Source organism: Myotis nattereri, assembly GCF_964212035.1.
Source record: "Myotis nattereri genome assembly, chromosome: 11".
Taxonomy (NCBI): Eukaryota; Metazoa; Chordata; class Mammalia; order Chiroptera; family Vespertilionidae; genus Myotis; species Myotis nattereri.
Window position 1 is genome coordinate 47,583,946 of NC_138086.1, and position 23,328 is coordinate 47,607,273.

Sequence of the window (23,328 nt, forward strand, 5' to 3'; positions counted from 1 at the left end):
ACCCTGCCAAAACTGGGCATGGGATTTGATGGTTTGGAGTTGTCGTAGTCATGATCAACATCATCACCACCATCGTTTTTGTTACTACTATTATTGCTTGTGATGGTTTATTTTCATAAGTTGAGTTTCTGGAAGTAAAACCAGTCTAAGAGTTTATTGTGTTTATGATTCTTGCTACATTTTGGCATATTGGTTTCCAGGAGAACTGTACTGACTTTAAATGCCACCAGCAGTGTATAACAGTGCCTCAGTCATGCTGAGTGTTAACATTAGCAAACAACAGAGTACTGCCTTCCAAGTACATCTCTTTCTTATAAGCAAAACCCACAAAGGGTAAGAGCAAAGATACTCCTGAGGGAAGAATTTGAAGGCTTTCTACTCTGAGATCTAATAACAATGCGAAGAAGAATGGAAACCACCAATTTGGCCGTGGTGAACAAGAAGAAGTTAAATCATCAGGGAACGGTCTATGCAACCCAGATATCATGGGTTTTACTCCTGTTATACTTTCAACAGTTGGCTAGGCAATGTTTTTGTTTTTTGAAATTTTACCTTATCTGAAACTGAGCAGATAAAATGAACCAGTGAAGGGAGAATTTTATATGAAGTTGGACAGTAATGAATTGGTAGAAGGTTTAAAATATGAAGTTTTGTTAGTCTCTTAGTAGGTTACTACTAATTTGAAAACTTTTGATGTTTTGCCTATTCTTTTATTCTGAAATAGTTTTATCTGTTTTTTTAAAAAATTTTATTTTTCAGCTACAGTTTACATTTAACACCATTTTATATCAGTTTCAGATACACAGCAAAGTGGCCAGAATGTTTTTGCTATTCTTTAAAGACGTATCGACAATCAAATTGCCCCCCAAATTGTAAACTAACTGTTACATGGTGGGCCTTTTTAGATGAGATAACACAAGCTACGTTGTGTAGCATGATTAGAGCTAAATAAGTGAATGATTATTTTCCGTGGCATGGAAAACTTATGTACCTAGTATTTTGAAACAGACTTGGGAATGTGACCTTAATTGGCAGGTGCAATCTATTTGTGGGACCACAGAACCATGACAGTGCCCCTTAGTCCAGAGTAGATAAGGAATTACTGGATTATTCGGGGTCTGTGCTAACAGCAGGGTCCCTATGAAAGAGATCAGAGATCCTCCCTTACACCCTCAGAGAGTTAATCTACGAAGTAACTAAGACTGATCAGTGCAGAAAAATGCAACTCTTCACAATAAGCAAATAAAGCCAGGTGGTCTCCCTAACAGGAGCACTAAACCAAATCTAATTGCACAGTTAAAGAACCTACGTCACTCAGAAAGGGTTGGCTTGGTTATCCCAGGAATCAGGGAAATTGGAGACTGGCAGCAGTGAGGGGGTGTGTCTGGCCTTGCTGAAAGATGTAGATGTTTGGGCGGCGGGGGGGGGGGGGAAGAGGTAGAGCAGGGAGAAGCTGTAGTAGTTAAACATTCAGCTTTATTTGTTCTGATTTCAAAGACACTGCGGCCATCTGGCTTCCAGGAAGCTGGCTTTCAAGGAGAGAAGCTGTCAGGCAGTTATTGTTCTCATGATAAACTGGTAAACTGGCATCGAAAATGGAGTCTTATTAGACCACTTAGACCCATGCTCGGCAAACTGCGGCTCGCGAGCCACATGTGGCTCTTTGGCCCCTTGAGTGTGGCTCTTCTGAAGCCTTAGGAGTACCCTAATTAAGTTAATAACAATGTACCTACCTATATAGTTTAAGTTTAAAAAGTTTGGCTCTCAACAGAAATTTCAATCATACTGTTGATATTTGGCTCTGTTGACTAATGAGTTTGCCGACCACTGACTTAGACTAACTTAGCCACCTAAACCCAATAAACTAGGCACCGATGGCAATGAGTTTATGTCCAGATCCTATCCCTTCCTTCAAACACCAAGTCAAGTGGAATCGCTGATCTTTTCAGGAAAGGGTATCTCCCTGCTCCGTCTTCTAAAGGATGATGAAAGTACAGTCCAACACCTGGCTGACTGGCACAGAGTCAATAACCATGGAAAAGAAATGATGACTGTCATTCTCTATCTTTCTTATGGCGTTTAGTTATTTTTTTCAGCTAATATTGATGGAAGCTTTAAATTGTGCCAGGCGCTGCGCAAGTGATGAAAACGACTTTCTTCCTTGCACATGTTATCAGTATACCACCAGGTATAAATATTCATGTCTCATTCTTCTACTAAAATGCAAGATTCTTAGGTGCAAGTTCCATGTCCCAAGCACACCTGCGGGGCCACTTATACGGCATGTTTTACTTTCTGCTTTATCTTGCTAAAATATTTGTGTATGTTTTATCTCTCCTTAAGACTGGCAGATGCCTTAAGAACTCTTTTAATACTGAATAATAATAATATTTTACATATTATCCCTTTAAAAGGTATTTTTTGAGTAAGTAAATGAATGTTTTCATAAAAAATATCCTTTTCCTGCATGCATTGACTGGTCCTTTCTAGAAATGACTGAAAACTACAACTGAGTACTATAGTAAGCAGGGTGATTTATGTGAAAATATGTTGTGCTAGTATGTTATGTTCACATATCTTTACTTACAATGTCACTACTTCTTTTATTTTAAACATACACTACCTGGTAAGATTTCAAACTGCCCAAGAAGCGGTGGGGAAACCATCATTTTATTTTCAATCACACCGTAACTTGATAAGATGGTTGGAAAGCAAGACTGATGTTAATTGGTTAAATAAAAGTATAGTAATTTGGAGGAAGAAAGCTGAAAAACAGTTTAATAGTCATCTCATGCTTTTTAAAAATCGGGCAGAAAGGTCCTTAGAGGGCCTCCAGGCCTGCCTGCATCCTCATTGGCTGAGAACGGAAGACTTTCCTAGGGGCAGAGTTCAGCAGTGTCCAGAGCACAAACCTCCCACCCCTGACCCAGGCGTGGCCCTCTCCAAGGTGCTGCCATTACAGGGACAGTTTTCTGCAAGATTGCACAGAAGGAAATCAGCGAACGTTTAACCTAACTTCCTAGGCTACCCTTGGAAACACAAACAACCTTTGCCCACTTAATGTATTGGCTTTAAGTTCCTTTTCAAAGAAAAAGTGCATTTTGCCAAAGTCTGAGCACCCCACAGGTAATAACGGGAACAATGAAAAGAAAATAAAACCAGGACACTTGATAGCATCCTTGGCTGACTACTTACCCACTGCTCGTTACTGACAGTAGCTAGGATTGCTTTTACTGAATAATGGTGTGTGACTGTGGGGGCAGGATTGTGGTGAGTGAGTTACATGGACCCCTTTGTCATTATGGCTGAGTAAATGCAAACTCCAGACTGCTAAACTGTGGACTTAAGGGGATGATTCTGATGGAATCATCATTTGTACTGCTGACAGGTACAATGAGTTCAGGTGAGCTGTCAGATAAGCAACAGAACAGCCCAACCACCTGGGGCCTGCTGCATTCTTCACCTGCCTGGGAGAAGTGGAAAAGGTCAATAAAGGTCGTTCCATCAGAAACCTCAAGGCAAATTGAGGGCAAAGCAGCTGATCCCAACTCTTAGGAGGGGATGCTTCTCACAGTCAGCCAGAGCCAGAGGCAGCTGTTCTGTCTAGAGCCAAAAAAAAAAAAAAATGCCCTTAAAGATAAAAGGTTTGATCCCCAGAGGTTGTGAATGGCAAACATGAATCATTGTAATGGATCCCATTACTTCTGTTTGAAACAAGTGGAAGGAATGAGTGTCCAGAACCGGGAAGGGCTGCTTTTCTTGAGCAGAGAATGAGTCCAGACCATGGCTTCTCAGTGGTGCCTGCACATTAGAATCACTAAGGGAGTTTTCAAAAATATGGATGCTTGGGTCCCGCCCCACACTTTCTGATTTAATTGGTCTGAAAGTGGCCTGGGCCTTGGGCCAGGCTTGAGTTAATCATAGGTTTAGATGCTGACATAGTTGAGCATCAGTGATGCTTTCTTTCTGCTGACTAATGAAAGCAATAGTCCAGCCCACTCATTTTCTAAAGGTGGTTTCAGGGTCAGCCATAGCATTTCCTAGGAACTTGTTAAAATATAAATTCTCGGGCCCCACCCCAGGTCTACGGAGTCAGAATTTCTGGAGTTGGAGGTCAGCCTTCTGTATTTTTAGGAAGCCCTTCAGGCCATTCTGATTCACGTCAGTGTTTGCCAGCCACTTTCTAAGTCCAGACCTTGATTCTCAGATGAGGTTCACAGATTGGCAGCATTTGTGTCTCCTGGATCTGTCACATAGATCACTGGCTCAAAGAAATATTTGGTAGTAGATATGTGGTTGTAGTAAGAGCAGCTATTATTTATCATATGCTTTGTGCTTTATAGGTATAATTTTATGTAATCTCTGTAGAAGAACTGAGAGAGGTCATCCATCCATCTATCCATCCATCCATCCATCCATCCATGCATCTATCCATGCATGTATCCATTTATTCAACTAATGCTATATTCTATAAGCATATATATCAGGCACAGTTCTAGGCATAGCCCCATAATCTAAGGCAGGGGTCCTCAAACTACAGCCCGCGGGCCACAGGCGGCCCGCCGAAAACATTTATCCGGCCCGCCGGGTGTTTTTGCCGCCGCTGTGTGCATCGGAATTTGTTCATAGTTTTTTTTTTAAACTATAGTCCGGCCCTCCAACCATCTGAGGGACAGTGAACTGGCCCCCTGTTTAAAAAGTTTGAGGACCCCTGATCTAAGGATATAGCCACCCTGCCATTATAAGGCTAAAACAGATCAAAGTAAACAGTAAACTGGTATATAATCAAATCATAGGTAAATACAAGTGCTATGAAGAAAGTAAAGCAGGAAAAGGTAAGGGGTAGTGTGACAAGGAAGTGCTGCTGGAGAAAGGGCAGTGGAAGAAGAAAACCTCTCTGAGCGGGTAACATTGGAGCCAAGACATGGACGAAGCAAAGGCAGGAGCTGCTCAGCTCTTTGCGGGAAGAACATCAGGAAGGACACAGGACACAAGAGGGACACCGTGAGGGAGGGGCACAGCGGGTAGAGATGAGTTTTGAAGATAGCTGCAGGCCACCGTCCCAGAAGCCACGGTAAATCTTAACAGGCAAACAGAGCAGGACTCCTCAAACTTTCAGGTGCCCAGGAATCGCCTGGAACCTTAACCTGTAGTGAGGAGTCAGTGAGCCCAGGGTGAGAGCGGAGTCTCTGTATTTCCAACAAGTGCCCAAGAGGTGCTCGTGCTTCTGGTGTGTGGGCCACACTTGGAGGAAACGAAAGGGTAGGGAGGTTCGGGACACAAGCACATGTCCAGTGTCACCCAGCTGGTAAATCGCGGAGGCCAGATGTGAATCCCAGACGCCTGATCCAAAGTCCCTGCTGTGCGTCAGTTACCTGCCCGGTAACCTCCCTCCGACTTACCTGCAACTGCTTCTGTGCAGGAAATGGAGAGGACCTGCCTGAGGGAGGTCCTTGTGTGCACTCTCTTGATAGAAGAGCTCTTTATCCCTTACTTCAAAGGAGAAATGAAGGCCGGGGTAACTGTGGGTACTTGGTGCTGTTGCTTGTGGAGTATTTAAAAGAGGAAGATATCCCTGACATCTTAGAAACGATTGGTATGGTTGGTGACCATCTTGGTGTGATATATAAGTAAAAAAACACCACACTACCCACGAGCCTCGAAACCCAATGCATCATCTTTGCAATCACTGACCCGAGGAAGCCAGTCAGTCAATAGGCCCTGCAGCCACGCTCCTTCTGGCCTGATCTCCCCAGATGCTCCTGCTCTGACCCATTTGCACGTTTGCATTTGGTTCTCTTCTCTGCATGGGAGATGCCTGGTGCTCCCAGCTGTGGATGGGCCCTGGGGTGTTAGAGATAAGTTGGCTGCATGTTCGAATCAATCAGGCTTCAGTAAGGAACAGCAAAACAAACAAACAAACAAAAAGGTGGGCTTGTGTGGAGTTTGAATATTTAGCTCTGAGCTTCCTTCCTTGAAAACAACCCTAACTTCCAGGATCAAACAGATGTTCCAAGGAAAGGCTGGCTTCTTGCTTTCGCTTGTCACTTGATAGTCCCTGGGTGTTGCTTGCACTGAGGGGGTTGCGGGGAGGGGAGGGGCGAAGTGGGAGATGCTCTGTGTATGCATTGTACATGCCATTGCCTTGATGAATGACACGGTCTGGTTCGGTCTGTTCCCCTCCCCTTCTGTTAATTCTCTGTGTTCTTTTTCCTTTGTGCTGCACGATTAGGACCCTGCAGTGGGACACAGACCCCTCAGTGCTCCAGCTGCAGTCAGACTCAGAACTTGGGTATATGTCTGCTCTTTCGTTACTCCTATGATTATTTCTTTGCTATGGTTGTGTTGAAATGCTGGAGCTGTTGCTGCTCTTGTTTTCCCCCTTCTGTTGGACTTCCAGTTTGATAAGTTTATTTCCTTCTGTTTGCCTTCTAAAGTTAAGCTTTGGAGAAAGTCCCTCTTTGTGGAAAATACCACAAAAAGGTGGCTTTTGATCTCCCCTCCTTAATTCCTATTATTGCAAAACAACACTTCCCACTCTAAAAAAATACAAACACACACCCACACCTCTATTTCGAGGCGGGGCACACAAGTTCTGCAATGGGAAATACGTTTGAGTTTATCCTAACCATCCTCCCCCTTTACTAACAAGTGTCCTTAAGTTAATTTTTTGTTAAATCAGTATTAAAATGTTGTGTCTGTTTGGTTTCTTTTCCTTTTCACTTTTCTGGACACTTATACAATAAGCATTTAATTTAATTGAGTATGAACATAGAAAGAGTCCTATTAAGGAAAATGCATTTGTTGATTTCCTCAATATTAAGAAATCGCAAATATTTGATGATGGGTGATGTCTTCTACATCCTAAAGATCATATCTTTTTTCAGATGGAAATGTATTGCCACAGGTTAAAAGATAGCTTCAGAATGAAAATGTGGTATATATGTACAATAAATAGAATATTGTTAAGCCATAAAAACTGAAATCTTGCCATTTGGAACAATATGGAAGGACCTTGAGGACATTATGCTAAGTGAAATAAGTCAGACAATAAAAGATAAATACCATTTGATCTCATTTATATGCGGAATCTAAAATAAAAAAATGAGCTCATGGATATAAAAAAATAGATTGGTGGTTGCCTAAGACAAAAGGTTGGCAGTTGCCAAAATGGGTGAAGGGGGTCAAAAGGTGCAAACTTCCATTTATTAAATGAATAAGTCACAGGGATGTAATGTGCAACATGAATGTAGTTAATAATGCTGTATTGCATATTTAAAAGTCACTAGGAGGGTGGATCATGAAAGCTCTTGTCACAAGAAAAATATTGTAACTAGGTCTAGTGATGGATGTAAGCTGGACTTATTGTGGTGCTCATTTTGTAGTCTATACAAATATGGAATCATTACTTTGCACACCTGATATTAATAGAATGTTATGTCAATTAGTACTCAATAAAAAATAAAACACACATGTATATCCCAGAAATTTGATTAACTTCTCTTATAGGAATGAAGTTAGCTATGGTCATACATGACATGTTTCCAGTGGGATGCTTGTACCAGCTCGTGCTCAAGCTCAGACTTGTGCTTCTCTTCCTCACTTTGCATTCAGTGAAATTAGCTTGAAATCTGTCATGGTGGAGTATTTACACTGCAAAAATTGGCAAATGCTACAAATCAGGGTTTGCTCCCTTTTCTCCAAGCCAGTTATTAAACATTTACCAACACAACTCTGGGTTACCTTAATATGTCAATAACATATCTTATTTCAGTATTTTATGAAACAACTATTTATTTTCTTTCTAAATATAACTCAATGAATTCCAAAGTGGCTATTTATTTACTTATTTATTTTGAATTGCTGAGATTTGGGGGCACATGCCCATGGGTTTCTATCAATGTCAGTGCCTACTGTAGGTATATGAGGAACTTGAAGGGATATTTGCATGTTAGGTTCAAAGCAATCAGCCCATGGCCCTTTGTATATGCAAAAGTTCTTGGTCGACTCACAATGCTGCTAGACCAAGGAAACATCTTAACACTTTAGGTAACTGATATATTATTTTTTAAAAATATTACAAACTTTTTGGCAATTTAGTTATATAGTTCATTGTATTATACCAGTATTTAAATTCATATTATTTAAATAGCCAAGAAATACGGCTTAAATTGAGCAGAGAAACAATGGTACGTTATGTTTCAGGGGAACTTCAGAGTGCAGTTCTTCTGTGCTTGAGAAAATGAGGATGGCACTGGCAGAGACTCTGCTTCATGCCCTTATATGAACAGATTTTCAGACAGATTGTGGCACTGTTACATTACACTTGCTGATGTGGAACAGTTAGGAATTTTCCCATTTTTATCTGTTTTCTAAGCAAAAACTCAGTTAACTATGCAGATGAAAACTTGTGACTCTTTCTGTGGAGATGGCATATCTGTGGCTCCCACCTTGCCTGCCACATTTTAATTTCAAGTGGACCTAGTGAGTCAGAGAGAGACAGATATGAGACTTCCTGTTCACCAGGTAGCTTATCTTAGACAGTTTGGAAGGAGCATTCAGAATATTTGAGAGAGGAGATTATTTAGCCATGTTACGATTTCAAATAGTGATTTAAGGAAAAATGTTCCTTTTCAGTAGTACTTATTTACAGAAAAATTTTGTTCTCATACATACTTTTATGAAATATACTTCAGGCTACATGATTTTTATAGAGACAATTTTATTTCCTCTTTTTGATCCTGGCCATAGAATTGGATATAGCTTGCTCTGTCACTTGACTTTTTTAAAAGATAGCTTTTCTAATTGACATAAGAAACCACACACATTAAAAGATTCAAATAGATAAGTTTTAATGTAAACACAGCCATGAAACCATCACCACCATCAAGATAATGAATGTATTCATCATCCCCCAAAGTTGCCCACACCCCTTTGTAATCCTCACTCCTGCTTCTCCCCATCCCCTCAAACAACTGATTTGCTTTTTGTGGTCAGTATATATTAGTTTAAATATCTAGAATACCATAAGAATGAAATCATGCAATAGGTATTCTTTTGACTTCTTTCATTTGGAACAATTATTTTGAGAATCCCTGTGTATCAGTAGGTCATTCCTTTTTATTACTGAGTGGTATTTCCTTGTATGGATAGACCACTGTTGGTTTATCCAGTCACTTTTTGATGTTCATTTGGGTTACTTCCATTTTTTTTTCCCATTAAAAATAAAACTTCAATTTTTTTATGGACATATGCTTTTATTTATTTATTTTTTTTTGTGGGGAGAGGGAGGTCATAAATAACACCAAGTAGAGTGGCTGAATTATATAGTGGATGTACATTTAACTGAAAATGCTCTCCAACTCTTTTCACCTTTCCACATTCTCACCAGCAGTGTATGAGAGCCTCTGTTCCTCCCCATTCTTGACAATGCTTATTTTGGACTTAAAACATATTTTAAACCACTAGTAAAAGAGTGTAATGGTATCACATTGTAGTTTTGATTTGCATTTACCTAGTGACTACTGTTGAATATCTATGTGTGCATTTCCTATTTAAATTTTTCTCTGATGAAATGTCAACTTAAATCTTTTGCCCTGTTGTTTTTTAATTTGATTGTTTGACTCTCATTACTTCTGGAGTTTTGAGAGTTCTTTATACATTCGGTATACAATCCTTTATTTGACATATAATTTATAAATATTTTCTCCCAGTCTGTGACTTATCTTTTTCATTCTTTCAATAGCCTTTAAGACACTTTTTAATTTTGACAAATTCCAGTTTACAAATTTGTTCTTTTATGAGTCATGCTGTTGACATAATTTTAATGTTCAATTATTCTTTAAATATTTGTTAGGATACAATTTACCTGTGAAACCATTTGGATTTGGAATTTTATTGTGAGGAAGGTTTTAAAAATACAAATTCAATAGCTGTAATAGTAATGGAGCTATTGCAGTTATCTATTTTTTTTCTGAGTGAACTTTGTGTTTTTCAAGCAATATGTCCATTTCTTCTCCATTTGTAAATTCATTGGCCTAAAATTGTGTATGTAATCACTTATCTTTTAAATATCTACATGATCTTTATATATAGTCACCTTTCTCACTCCTGATATTGGTAAATTTTATCGGACTTTTTCTCCGGATAAGAATGGCTAGATGTTTATCGATTTTATTGCTCTTCTCAAAGAATCAATATTTGGTTCTCTGTAAAGGTACTAGAAAAACACATGTTCTTCAAGATGGTGATAGGTGTTTGAGAAAATCTGGTAGTTCTAGAGTCTTTTTATGTTTTAAAGTTATTTCCATTTGCCTAACAGAATAGTAATAGCTCATTGGCTGTTGATGAAGTAACCTTCTTTTGGCTAATTCTCCAAGTTTTGTAAAATGTTTTTACGTATTATGCTTTGATCTCTGGTTTGAATGAATTTATAAGGTTTCCCATGTAACAATGCCCATGGGAAGTATTTTCTTGAGAATGATGTGGGTTGTGTTCTTGAGCAAACTGAATCTTTGACTCTTCAATAACACCTAATCAAACTTTCTACAGAAATTGAAATATTGAACAGCATCTCATAGTGTGTGTGTGTGTGTGTGTGTGTGTGTGTGTGTCTATATCAAAATGTAATGGTAAATGCATCTTAGAATCTGTAAATATATAACAAATTTATGAAAAACTTCAATAAAATTGTTTTTAACAGATCCAATCAAAATTTTGTCATGAGAGTGAGAGAAAGCACTTTGCCCACCTCTTAAAATACTCATGTGTTCAGTCTCCAAACATTTATTGAGAAACTGCTTAGAGCCTATCTTTGTTTTCTGCCCTCAAGAATCTTGTAAAAGCAGTTATGGGGTATTTTCTGTTCCACACTAGCAACTGGATTAAACCCATATATTCCTTTTTTTATTCTACTTCAGAAAAATGAATATAGCCAGTCGGTAAGGATGAATGCTTATACTTTGGTACTCAATGTCTTGAATTCAATAATGTTATAGTTTATGCTAAAACTTCTATAGGAGGGTTTTAATATATATCAATTCAATAAAAGGCCATTCCTATAACATTTCTGTATTATTGGTGTTTGTATGTACTGATATTTGAGAAAACTTCTGAACCTTCTGTCCTGATAATTCTGAATTTTTAATTTTTTGTGTGAAGTGGGAACTTGATAGTACACCCTTCACCAGTGCTGTCAAGCTCTATTATAACCATGACTTTTGACTCGTTTCTCTTCCCGGGAAGATTTACTTGTGCTGTGAAAGTCAAAGCAAAGCCTTTGGCTATACCTGTAGACTGAGCCAGACTTGATATTTGCTTCTGTTCAGGAAAAATACTTTAGCTGCCAAACTAATATCTCTGCACAGTAAGCAGTAAATATCATGGAAGCAAAATAAATACTTCCTTAAATGATGTTTAAACTGTGAACATAGAAAATGGAAACTCATCCTTCTTGATGTAATCAGAAGAGGTCACCCATCGCGCTGCATCTCAATCCTTGGAGGAAAACACCCACTCTGAACATAAGTCAGCCGTGGGCAAACTCCGGCCCGCGGGCTGGATCCGGCCCGTTTGAAATGAATAAAACTAAAAAAAAAAAAAAAGACCGTACCCTTTTATGTAACGATGTTTACTTTGAATTTATATTAGTTCACACAAACACTCCATCCATGCTTTTGTTCCGGCCCTCCGGTCCAGTTTAAGAACCCATTGTGGCCCTCGAGTCAAAAAGTTTGCCCACCCCTGACATAAATGGTAATCGAGTGTGGTGGGGGCTGCCACACCAGGCTCACTTCCTCTGTGCGGGGCCCAGGTCCCCTTTTCTCTGGTGGTGTCCCATTCCTAAGTCTAGACATCAGTCCTTGAGATGTCACGCCTTGACGCCTAATTACACTAGCGTATGGTGTTTAGAAGACGAAATACCCTTTTATCTTTTTTTAACATCCTTACATACTGCGTGGGTTTCCATGCCCTTAGCTCCCTATATTCTCTTTTCTTATGGATGCAGCATTATCTCACATGACTCTCAGCGAGTGGCTCCCAGGGCTACACCTTCGGTTTTGTCTTCTTTCTGAGCTTTTTTCTTACATCTCATACAATTGGAAAACTCCTTACCACAAACTCACCCACTGACATACTCATTTTTACCCCAAACCAGAACTTTCTCTGGATTCCCCTATGTCTTCCGCTTATGCCACTCGCTTTTCTTCCCATAAGGCATGGAATCTTGAAATAATCTCTAGTCTGTTATTTTTTTCTTTACCTCCCATACCAAGTGAATTGCTAAGGTCTACCCTTAATTCTTGTCCAGAGTCACCAAACTACAGCATGTCCATTGTATTCCCAGTGATGTCACCGGTGAGTGCTTTCTCATCACCCTGGACCAAGTCTCCACATTGGATCGACCGTTGGTCACAAACCCTGAAATCACCTATTAGACTGTCTCCTTTGAATTAATCCTTTGCCTGGATTCTCTGGGTAGTTACTGAACCCACCCACCCTTGGCTTGTAGATCCTTTCTCAGTTCCCCCTTTCCTCCACACTCAGTTTCTAAAGTGCCACACGTAATCTCTGCTTGCTCATTTGCCAAACAAGGAGATTTTGATTCCATTCTTCACACAGTTGTTATACTAATACATTTTAAATGTCTCTTTGAAGCTGTCAGTTTCTTAGTCACATTTAGTAATTCCCCGTCATCCACAGGGTCAAGTCCAAATTCTCTAGCCTGCGATTTGAAGTTCTCCAGTCATCTGGCCTCAATGTACCTCTCTAATTTTATCTCCCACTGTTCCTCAACTTAAAACTTCCATCCTGAAAAACTGGTCTCTCGAGCATAAAATATGAGTTTGATCTTTAGATTACAGAGCTCCCTCCCCAGAATGCCCTCCTCATTCCTTTCCATTTGACTGAGTCCTGCCTGTCTTTCAAGACTCACATCAGGCCTCTTTTCCCAGTGAAACTTGCTTTGTTTCCCCAAACACATAATAATTTGCCCATTAGACTCTCCTGTCCCACTTACTTTGTGAATTCTCATGTTGGCTCTTTTTATTTGCTACCTTTCATTCTTGTTTGCTTTTTAATGTTTATGTTCGGTTTCCTCATTCTACCCATGTTATAAGCATCCAGCATTGTGCTGAGCTTCAAAAATTGTTTAAGGTTGCTGATAATAATGCTGGCTGATGTAGGCCTTTGCCAGTTGTCAAGAACATGGTAGGTACGTATAGGATTTCTGGACAAGGAAGAAAATGGTATCATTATCACTCTCTCGGTTTTAGGGGCCTCTTCTTTGAGAAACCTCAGAAATTTGTAAGTAGCACACGGAAAAAATATCTCTGGTAGTACCACTCATGTATCTTAGGGATAAAATAGTCATATGCAAATAATTAGGCATAAAACCCAGCAGGATTGAATCTGGGCCCATTGCAGACATTCTTTTATTCCTTGCCTTTGGCCTACTTTGGCATCTGGCCAAATAACTCTTTGTCTCTGGGAACATCTGTTCCTGGTTTCATCTGCTTGACTTCCAGGTCCCTTCCGTGCTCTAGAGGCTGCCCGTTATTACAATGACCCCTTTTGATTTCTTGGCTTCTGACACAAGTTCCTGAATCTGTACTTATTTACCCACACTCTTCTCCTGCCGCCAGGTCTGGCCAATATATCCTCAACATTATGATTTCCACTCATTGAACATGTTGAGACTTCTATTCAAAGACCAATATTGAGGGTCTTCTGTGATTTACAATTTCTAATAGTTGAAGTTTCTCAGATGCTTGAGGTATACTTCTATTCTGGCTTTACTATGTCTTCACAGAGGCTCCTGCACAATGACATTAAACAAAATTCTACTAATGTCAGGCTCAGTAACAGAGGATTAGCTGGTGGTTCCGTGAAGTTCTCATGGCAACCACCTTGCTTAAAGTTTTCGCTACCTGAAGCCAGTTCTCTGATAATGGAGATATTACAGCAGTGTTTATACAGTTTTATTCACTTACCTTGTTGTAAATAATTAACTGTGGTCTGAAATTAGAGCAATTTGAGTTGCACTGTATCTAACCAACTCAGGAGGCATTTGATGATGCTTATGACCATGGTGAAGACATGCTCAGGTTCTCTTTCATGTGCCTTGGGAAGCTTTTAGGTGATGCAGTCCCTCTTGAACCCATTCTCCCAGGGTCAGAATTGGCTACTGGTTGGGGCCAATGGGCATCAATGAGGGTTGATGTTCATTACAAAAACCTTTCTTAGCTCCCCAACGTCAATTTTGCCTCTGAAGAGCAAGAAAAATTAAGCATAAGCCAACTGAATATCCACATGCAAAAGAATGAAATTATACCCCTACTTCACTCCATATGCAAAATTAACTAGAAAATAGATCAAAGACTAAATGTCAGAGCTAAAACTTTGGAGAAGACATAGGTGTAAATTCATGATCTTAGATTAGGCAATGGTTTCTTAGATATGACACCAAAAGCGCAAGCAACCAATGAAAACATAGATAAATTGATTTCATTAAATTTAAGACTTTAGTACTTCAAAGGACACCATCAAGAAAGTGAAAAGACAACCCACAGAATGGGATAAAATATTTGCAAGTCATATGTCTGCTAAGGGTCTAGTATCTAAAATATATGAAAATCTCTTACAACTCAGCAATAAAAGACAAATAACCCAATTTTAAAATGGGCAAAGAATTTGAATTAGGCATTTCTCCAGAAAAGGTATACTGGAAAGGTCTGGGAACCAATGCATGGTACTTACCTTGGAAGCATGATCCTTTCAGTGTGTCCTGATAATCTAGGCCTGGCTGCTTCCCAAGAATCCTTTCTCATGATTATAAAATGGGCATGTGCTTGGACCCTACTTTATTGGGTTGTAAGAGTGTGCCTCAATCAGTGGATGATCATAAGGCATCAGGAAAAAACAGGAGAACAAGGTCAACAACACAGTTTTTAAAAACATGGTCCTTGGTAGTGTTGGACAGAGCCAAGGCCTAGGTCTGTCAATGCCTTTGCCATTTTGAGCAAGTGAGAAAACTTAGGCTCAGTGATGTTTTATAATCTGTAAAATTGGAATATGATGTAAAATTTTAAAAATAAGAATAAAACAAGATAATATATGCAAAGTGTTGACACAGTTACTAAAACGAAGTGTTTTCTAATTCTTTTGCGGGAGGCTGCATGGAGGGCTGGGGACCCAGCCTGACCCTCCTTTACACTCTGGTCCAGGCTTCTGGGTGAATAGGCCCACGTGGCTTGGGCTGCAGTCATGCTCATTGGGCCTGCAGAGACAGCCAGCCGGGCTTGCTCTCCAAGCCAGCCGTGGTTTGTTTGTGTCTACTTTGTGTGCATCTGAGATCTTACCTCAGTTGTTTCAGTAGCTCATAGAAAAGAGGAAGTTTGTGTTTCCCAAGAATGCTTGGGAAATTGTGCATAGAAATTCCTGGCTGTGCTATGCATGTTCTTTCATTTTATTATGACTGCTACTAAAAAATAAACGCAGTGAGTCTGTGCCATCTGCTAGTAATAATTAAAAACAATAATGTGAACAGAGCGTGCTTCCACTAGTCCTAGAGAGCTAGAAATGTGTGGTTTGGGATAAATTATTATTTCATCTTTCTCTTTTTCCCTCTGTCTTTTACACACATACTGTCTACCTGTACATTTTTTTAAAATGTATTTTATTGATTTTTTACAGAGAGGAGGGGAGAGGGATAGAGAGCCAGAAACATCAATGAGAGAGAAACATTGATCAGCTGCCTCCTGCCCTTGACCGGAATCGAACCCAGGACCCCTGAGTCCGCAGGCCAACGCTCTATCCACTGAGCCAAACCGGTTCTGGCTACCTGTACATTTTTAAGAAATATAATAGGATATGTTCAATATTAATACTAAATGTATATGCAAAAAATATTGTTCTAGAAACTGTCATAAGCTATATATGTCTGTAAATTATGTATATATGTATACATAAATTTTACGTAATATGTATGTGGTTCATATACATTATCCATAATCGTCCTAATAGTAAGTGCTAGTAATATCTCCATTTTACAGATGAGGGAACTGAGGCCGAGAGCAGTTAGATAGCTTGTTCATGATCACACAGACAGCTAGTGATGTGGCTAGTGTTTGTGTTCTTGGCCACCAGACTGTTCTGCCTCCATGATTGGATGTTTCCTGGGTGATTCAGGAGGCACTTCAGGCTTTTGCAGTAACTCAGAAATCACCATCGAGAACCTTAGGTAGGAGTTAGGTTTTAGTGGGAAAAGCATAGACCAGGATTCAGGCCAACAGTGTTTAAGTTCCTCATCTATAAGCTGGAGGTGATGATAACATTTGCCCATATACCTCATAGAGATGAAAGACATCTGAAAACTCTTCAAGTGCTATATAAATATTCAGAAATAATTTTTTACATGGTCACAGTTCATTTGGGAATTCCAAGGTAGAACTTTATCACTGTTATCCAGTGGCCTCTTCACTCCTCTGTGCTGTATATCAGGGAGTCTTTAAACAGATTCACATGCTGTTCTGTGTTAGTTACTTTTCTGGAGAAATGAAAGGTGTTATACTCCCCCTTGTAATATCTTCTTATTGTTGTCACAGAGAACATGTTACTCCATCTCTCTTTTCTTTACATTTGAGAAGCATATTTCTCTCTTGTCCCTTTTACCTAAGAGACTAGAATTTTATATTACAAATGAAAATTCCCTTTATGAATTTAAATCAAGCAAATTCAGAGATGCTCAGAATGGAAGGGGTCTTACCTGAGCTGGACCAAGACCTTTGTTTTATAGATAGAAAAACCAACGAGTCAGCATGAGGGTCCCATCTGACATCACCCAGCAAATTAGGGCCAAAGTGGGCCAAGAACCCAAGTGTCTCAAAGGTCAGTTCTACTGGCTTACCCTGACCCTTGTACTGGAAACTGAGGGTATTGGGGGTTTGGTGTAATCCTTTGTTTTAGTACTGATAGCTCTTCTGCATGGAATGATTTCCCTCTCTAAGCATGTGTACTTTGTTACTTATAGGCGGAGACTACACAAACTGGGAGTGTCGAAGGTTACCCAGGTGGATTTCCTGCCCCGGGAAGTAGTATCCTACTCCAAGGAGACTCAGACTCCTCTGGCTACACATCAGTCTGAAGGTGAACTATGTCTTTTGTTTACTTTCTATATTGTCTCTGGAGAAATTGCCAGGGAGTCCCATCCTTCTTGTTGATTTCATAGTTTACCATACGAGATCTTTACAGGTCACTAACATAATGACATGCCAACGCTTAAGTCTTCTTTGTCTCTAGAGGGGGAATCCAGTGGTTCTCTTCCAAGGGACCCATGAACTTTAACATGGATAACTTAGTGAGATTCCCACTTTGTCAAAACTGTGTGGGAGGCAGGGGGGATCATCAAAGGGTGATATAATAGAAACTATTCGAATGTTATCAATACGAAGAGTGTGTACATTAAGGTTCATCATGTGCAGGAGTCCGCCAACTATAGTCTACCACCTATTCCTCAAAATAGTGTTTCAGAACACAGACACACCCAGTTGTGCATGTTGATATGGTTGCTTTTTGGCTACTATGGTAAAGTTGAGTAGTTGTGACAGAGAATTTATGGCTCACAGAGCCAAAAATCTTTACTGTAATCTGGTGCTTTACAGAAAAGCTTTGCTGACCGCTGATTTGCTTTGCCAATTCAGAAGACAACACATAGAGTTTCTTACCATTATTTAAAAAGCTTTACAATGCAAGCTTATCAGAGGTGCACGGAAATTGAATTCACGCTCCTTCATACATACCAGAAAACATCGAGTGGAAAATTTGCATTCAAATCTCGGTGGATAAAAAATATTTATATATATGAATAAGAGAAGTTAAAGCTGATAAATCAGAATGCTCCCTGGGAGTAAAAATTTACACCAAAGCAGAAGAGGGACCCGTATGTACTTACAATAGGATAAGCACAGATTGCATTGCTTGAGAACAGCAATATTGTTAGAGGCAAGCACATCCTTTTTTTTTTTCTTTTCTTTTTTATTTTCATATTGTTTTGCTGTTTGGTGTGCTAGAATTCTGGTTTTACTGTTGTTATGTAGTCAATACTGTACAAAAGCTGTGAGAATGAAAAATGGTTCCTATTTCCTGCATGGTATACAGCAAATATATAAATCAGTGCAGTTTGGTTTGTGCAAGCTACAGAGTTTTTCAATTTCGGTTTTAAACACATAATGTCAAAAGCAAAGTGAAATTGATGCCTACAGGCCTTCTGAGAACCTTTCCTGGGTGATTCTTTGGTAACAGGGATTCCATTTTTCAAGTCTGATACTGAAAGTTTTTAGATGCAAACAAGTAGCTCCCTCTGGTGGTGAAATGTTAAACCACTGCAACAAATGTAAGACCTGTATATTAATGTGGCAGGAAAGACAAAGTTAGAAAAGCCTTGGGGAGCCCATCTAGTCTATCCTTGGGTGTCCAGCAGATTGGGAAGATTCATTAAAAAAACAACCTCACCACCCAACCCAAACATTTGTTAGAGTTAATTTACTGCCAGAGGTATTTGTAGGCTGTAGCCTGAGGTATGTTTACTTAGCCCCAAATTTGACTCATAACATAAAGTTATACAACTGAAATCAGAGAAGGAGTGAACTCTTGTTTTTTAAATGTGTAGACTTCAGATATTGGGAAAGGTACAGAAATACTTACCAGGGAAGATAAATTAAGGATGAACAGGCATCCACTCTAAACTTTTAAACTGGGCACATCAAAAGGAAAAGCCGGTGCATTCATTTTATGACTGCAGAGAGAGCTTGGGAGCCCTCATTACGCTGCGGTCCAAGCAGCAGGAGAGAAGGAATTTATTCCTTAGATATTGGCAGAAGTCTGCTCTGTTTTGTTAACAAGACTCATAGAGTGTTTTTGTGGTGATGGGTGTGTCAGTGGTTCAGATTCCACAATACAGACTTGAATTCAAAACTAGCTGCTGTAGCTCTAGACATGGAAACAATCCCCGAAGAGTTTAGACAGGAAGAACTTTAGATTTGGGTTCGGCAGGTTGTCCTTTCACCACAGATGATTCCTTGACCTCTGGCTGCCTGGAGGCGCCCAGCCACCTGGCTGATGAAGGAGCCCGGGGCTTGCCTTTCACCTGCTCTGTGAAGGGAGATGGCAGAGGGAGGGCCAGGGGCAGCAATGGGAGAGCAGGGGCAGCAAGGATCTACCATGAGGCAGATTTGAGTTGGTTTCCAGTTTGGGTTCTTGAGCCATGACAATGTTTTCAATGGCAACTGCAGCCTTTCAGAGGCAGGAAACAATGAACTACTAAATTCATGACAGAATGAGGCCCTCGAATGGATCCTCTTTAAAGCTGTGGTGTATATAAGACCTGCTTTAGTTCGTTATTGCCCATAGTGTATGAAGGAATGATGACTATTTTTTTAAAGTCATTAAGCGACTATGGAAAATTTAATATATTCGAACTAATGATCTCAGAGCATTGATCTAATGGAATTCTCGTGCATTCGGTTTTTTTTTTTTTTTACATGTTCTCGTTTTATTCTTTAAAATGAAAAGGAAGGTATTTGGGATTTGCCCAAGCCTAACTCTTTTCTCCACTGTGTACTAAAGTGAATAGTCTCTTTAATTTGTGATCATAATGGCCTGTTAGGAGAAACACTCCAGAGAACAATTCAAACCAGGAAGATTTAGGAATGACATCTGCATGAACTTTTTTTTTTTTTTAATACAAGTTTAGACCTTCCCTCTCTGCTTATAGGTCATTAGTTGCAGAGAAAGAAGGCTGAGAATAGGAAACACCGATGTGGGGGGAGCAGGGTCTCTCTGCCACACAGATATTTTAAACACATGCTGTTTATTCCCAAGTAGTAAGAAAGGAAAAAAAAAATATGGTTCCTTGCCAAACTACCTCTGCCCTGCCTGTTATTAATATCTCCCTTTACTGACCATGAGGTCCTGATATTAGTTAGGAAGCCAGTCTTCTGCTTCCTCACTAAATTATAGTGGGCAATAGACATCCAACAAATGCTGCTGAATGACAAAGATGATCCCAGGCATCTTAGAAGCTCCAAGTTCAATAATGACCCCTGAGAGAAAGAATTTAGTAACTCACTTAGAAAGATGCATACCGCTCTGGAGCGGGGAGGAAGAGGAGGGGGAGACTTATATAACCTGCTGATAGTTTTGAAGAGGTCTCTGACCCTCCTCTTCTCTTCATGATATCTTAAAAATTGGAACTTAGTGACCACCTGTTGGTCACCCCTCTTTTTTCATTTCCCTCTCATGCCCCATTTCTTGCATTCAAGAAAGACTGATTTCCTTGCATTTTCCAAGGTGCTGTGCAGCCTCATGCCTCAATACACTTGCACATACTGTCTCCCCACCAAACGGCACTGGCAGCCACTTCACCGTGGCTGAGCAGAGAGTCTTGGGTGAGAAGACCTCCCTGAATTGTAGAGAATTCTTCTGGGTGAATGATTACATCATAGATTTTCCTCCATGTCCAAGGGCATCTATAATGCTTGTTAGATGGTTAGACAGAAGCAATGTTGAACCCTCAGCAAGGCAAATCCAAAATAAGGCTCATCCTGTCATCATAGAGGCAGAGTGGAAAGCCCCTGGGTTTTCCCTTCTTAGTTAATAGTTCACACATCCATTGGGATATTCATTCCTTTTACCCTGTCTTCATACTACCCAGGGACTGCCAAAGACCATGTATGACCTCCTTGTTAGGCGTCTAGACCTCTGCTGCTCCCCTTTCCTTCTATATGAAGTGAGGAGAGATCAACATTAAGATTTGAGTACTCAGTTGCCCCTGGCAGTTGAATTTAAAGCTTCCTACACCTTCGTGGCCCCAGGAACATACTTCTATAAAAAATTTCCAAAGGGCCTGGCCACGTGGCTCAGTGGTTGAGTATAGACCTATGAATCAGGAGGTCACAGTTTGATTCCTGGTTAGGGCACATGCCTGGGTTGTGGGCTTGGCCTCCAGGAGGAAGCATACAGGAGGCAGCCCATTGATGATTCTCTCTCATCATGGATGTTTCTATTTCTCTCCCTCTCCTTTCCTTTTTGAAATCAATAAAAATATGTTTTCAAAAACTGCCAAATGAAGGAACGTTCCAGAGATTCTAAGTGGAAATATTTATTTGGAACCTTAAATTTGTAATCAGAGAGTTCAAGCCATTCCTGAAACACCTGGAGATGACTTGGGAGACAACAAGTGGTGTTATAACCTGACTCCAGCTTTTCAATTGGCTCCCAATTTCCTGGACCTTACACTCTTTCTCTGAACTTATTATTTAAAGCAACCATATGTTTGGAGACAAGCCATGGTGGCATCTGGGCTGCAAATTAAAAATCCCTAGTGAAGAGGACACACACTTATCTTATTTTTAAGCTTCTGTTTCTTAGATAAGAACTGACAGTATTCCAGGGAGAGATTGACATCTGCCATTTTTTTGCTTCCTTGAAATATGCCTGCTATTTCCCCTTTGACACCGGTTTAAGGTGTTAATCCTCTTAGAACAAACTGTAGCGCCGTGGGGCCCATGTTAATAAGGTCAGGGATTGAGGGATCCTCTCCCTGGAGATTAGTTTTCTTTATACAATGTTCATCTCATATCATGGCAAGTCTCTTGAAAGACCCTCCTTCCCACCCCCACCCTAAAAAGCTATCTAATGAACATAGACATTTCAGGCATTCTTTTTTAAGATAGTATTTATATGGAGTAGTTAGAATGTTCTAACTACAAAATACGAAAACAAAACCCACACAAAGATTATTTTCCCTCTCTCTGAATCACCTTTTCAGCTGTTAGTCCTGAGAGCTTCGATGGTTTAATTCTTGATTTAGGCTAGAAAATAAAATGATATTGGCCTTGACGTTAGCCAGTCTTGATATTCCAGAGGAGAAGCCTTTAATTTCTCCTTGGGTTCAGTGGCAAATTAACACCTATCTCTCAAAAGAATAATAACATAATGAAGTGGCTACATTATTGCTCAAAAATCTAAGGACTTGTTCTGTGCTTTCCTTTTAGAGCTATTTGTCCAATTTGCCACAGACACTATGGGCATCACTGGATCAGCTGGATTATAATTTCTACGTAGTATGGCCATTTAAAAGTAGAAGCCTTTTTTGAGTCACTTGGTAAATGAATTAAATAAGTACATGGAAATGCTGATGTGTTGCCTGCAAAAGCCAGAACAGCCCACCAGGCAATATGGCTCTTAGCATAATAGAATCTAGGTACTTGCTATATATTTGGAGTTGACTGGACCACTAGACCCATAGAAACTTTCCTGAAGTAGCAGGCCTCTATATTTTAAAGATTTTCCTCCCATCCTCTAGCCTACCTATGTCTTAGCAAAGTCTTGAAGGTACCAATCCAGATTACTCTTTAGGTCCTGCTGGCATGATGCTCTGTGTTGAAGGTAAGATTATCAAGGTTTATAAATAGAGCCCAGGAGCTGGCTCAAGCCTGATACAAGATGATGAAGATGCAAAGAGAAATGAGGTGGGTCTTCTTTGTCTGTCAAGCAAGACTTCGTGTAGAATATGGTTTGGGGGTACTCCCAGGCCCCTGTATTCTCCCCAATGTTTAATTTTCTGTTATTTCCTGGTCTGCACTGTCGCTTTCATATAAATGAGCTGGTGGGGCTGCATTTTACAGAATAGTCAGGATCCCACAAAATTTTAAATTTGGGTTTGATTCTGGCAGACATTTACATAGACATTTATCACAACCAGAGAAATTCTCTGGACCTGTGCCTTGAGGTAAAATACAGAGATTTAAGCTTGTCATCTCTTCTTTAAGCTGTCCAGTCCCATTAGAAGCCACTACCTCACCCTAGCATCTTTAAATTCTTCATGCCATTCACACTGTTCAATGGCAGTGACAATTTGATCCCTTAAATCCTTCTTTTCAATGGACACTTCATTAAAGATCACCACAGAAGAAAAAATTCATCTAGCTATTTGTTACAGCTGACGGGTTCCCATTCCTGAACTCTAACTGCATTTTCATTTTCTTTAGCCCCTGTTAGGGCAAATAACCAACATCAGTTCCCCAGGTGACTGTCTTCTAGTACCACTTTCTGTACCAGTTGGGGTTCGTGGTTATCAACAGTAGAAACTAACTCTGGTTAACTTAAATAGAAAAGGGATTTGTTGGAAAGATACGAGATACTTGGTAGAATTGACAAAAAGTTAGAGAATTAGGTCAGAATAGAGAGAAGGCAGCCCTAACCCTCAATGGGACTGTCTGTGGAGATAGGGCTTACAGGAGGTAATTAAGGTTAAATGAGGCCATCAGG

At 39.9% G+C, this 23,328-nt stretch overlaps 1 protein-coding gene across 9 annotated transcripts in view; it reads left to right on the plus strand.

Moving 5' to 3' along the window:
* The window catches only part of DYNC1I1 (dynein cytoplasmic 1 intermediate chain 1), a 276,554-nt gene that overhangs the window by 50,159 nt on the left and 203,067 nt on the right, over positions 1–23,328 (plus strand). For 6 of the 9 annotated variants that reach the window (XM_081102249.1, XM_081102252.1, XM_081102250.1 and 3 more), the window contains exons 5-6: positions 6,233–6,292; positions 17,030–17,145. In XM_081102249.1, the coding sequence (XP_080958375.1) occupies positions 6,233–6,292; positions 17,030–17,145 (176 nt within the window). The remainder of the gene's footprint in view (positions 1–6,232; positions 6,293–17,029; positions 17,146–23,328) is intronic. The other 3 variants (XM_081102256.1, XM_081102253.1, XM_081102255.1) reach the window with 1 other exon arrangement.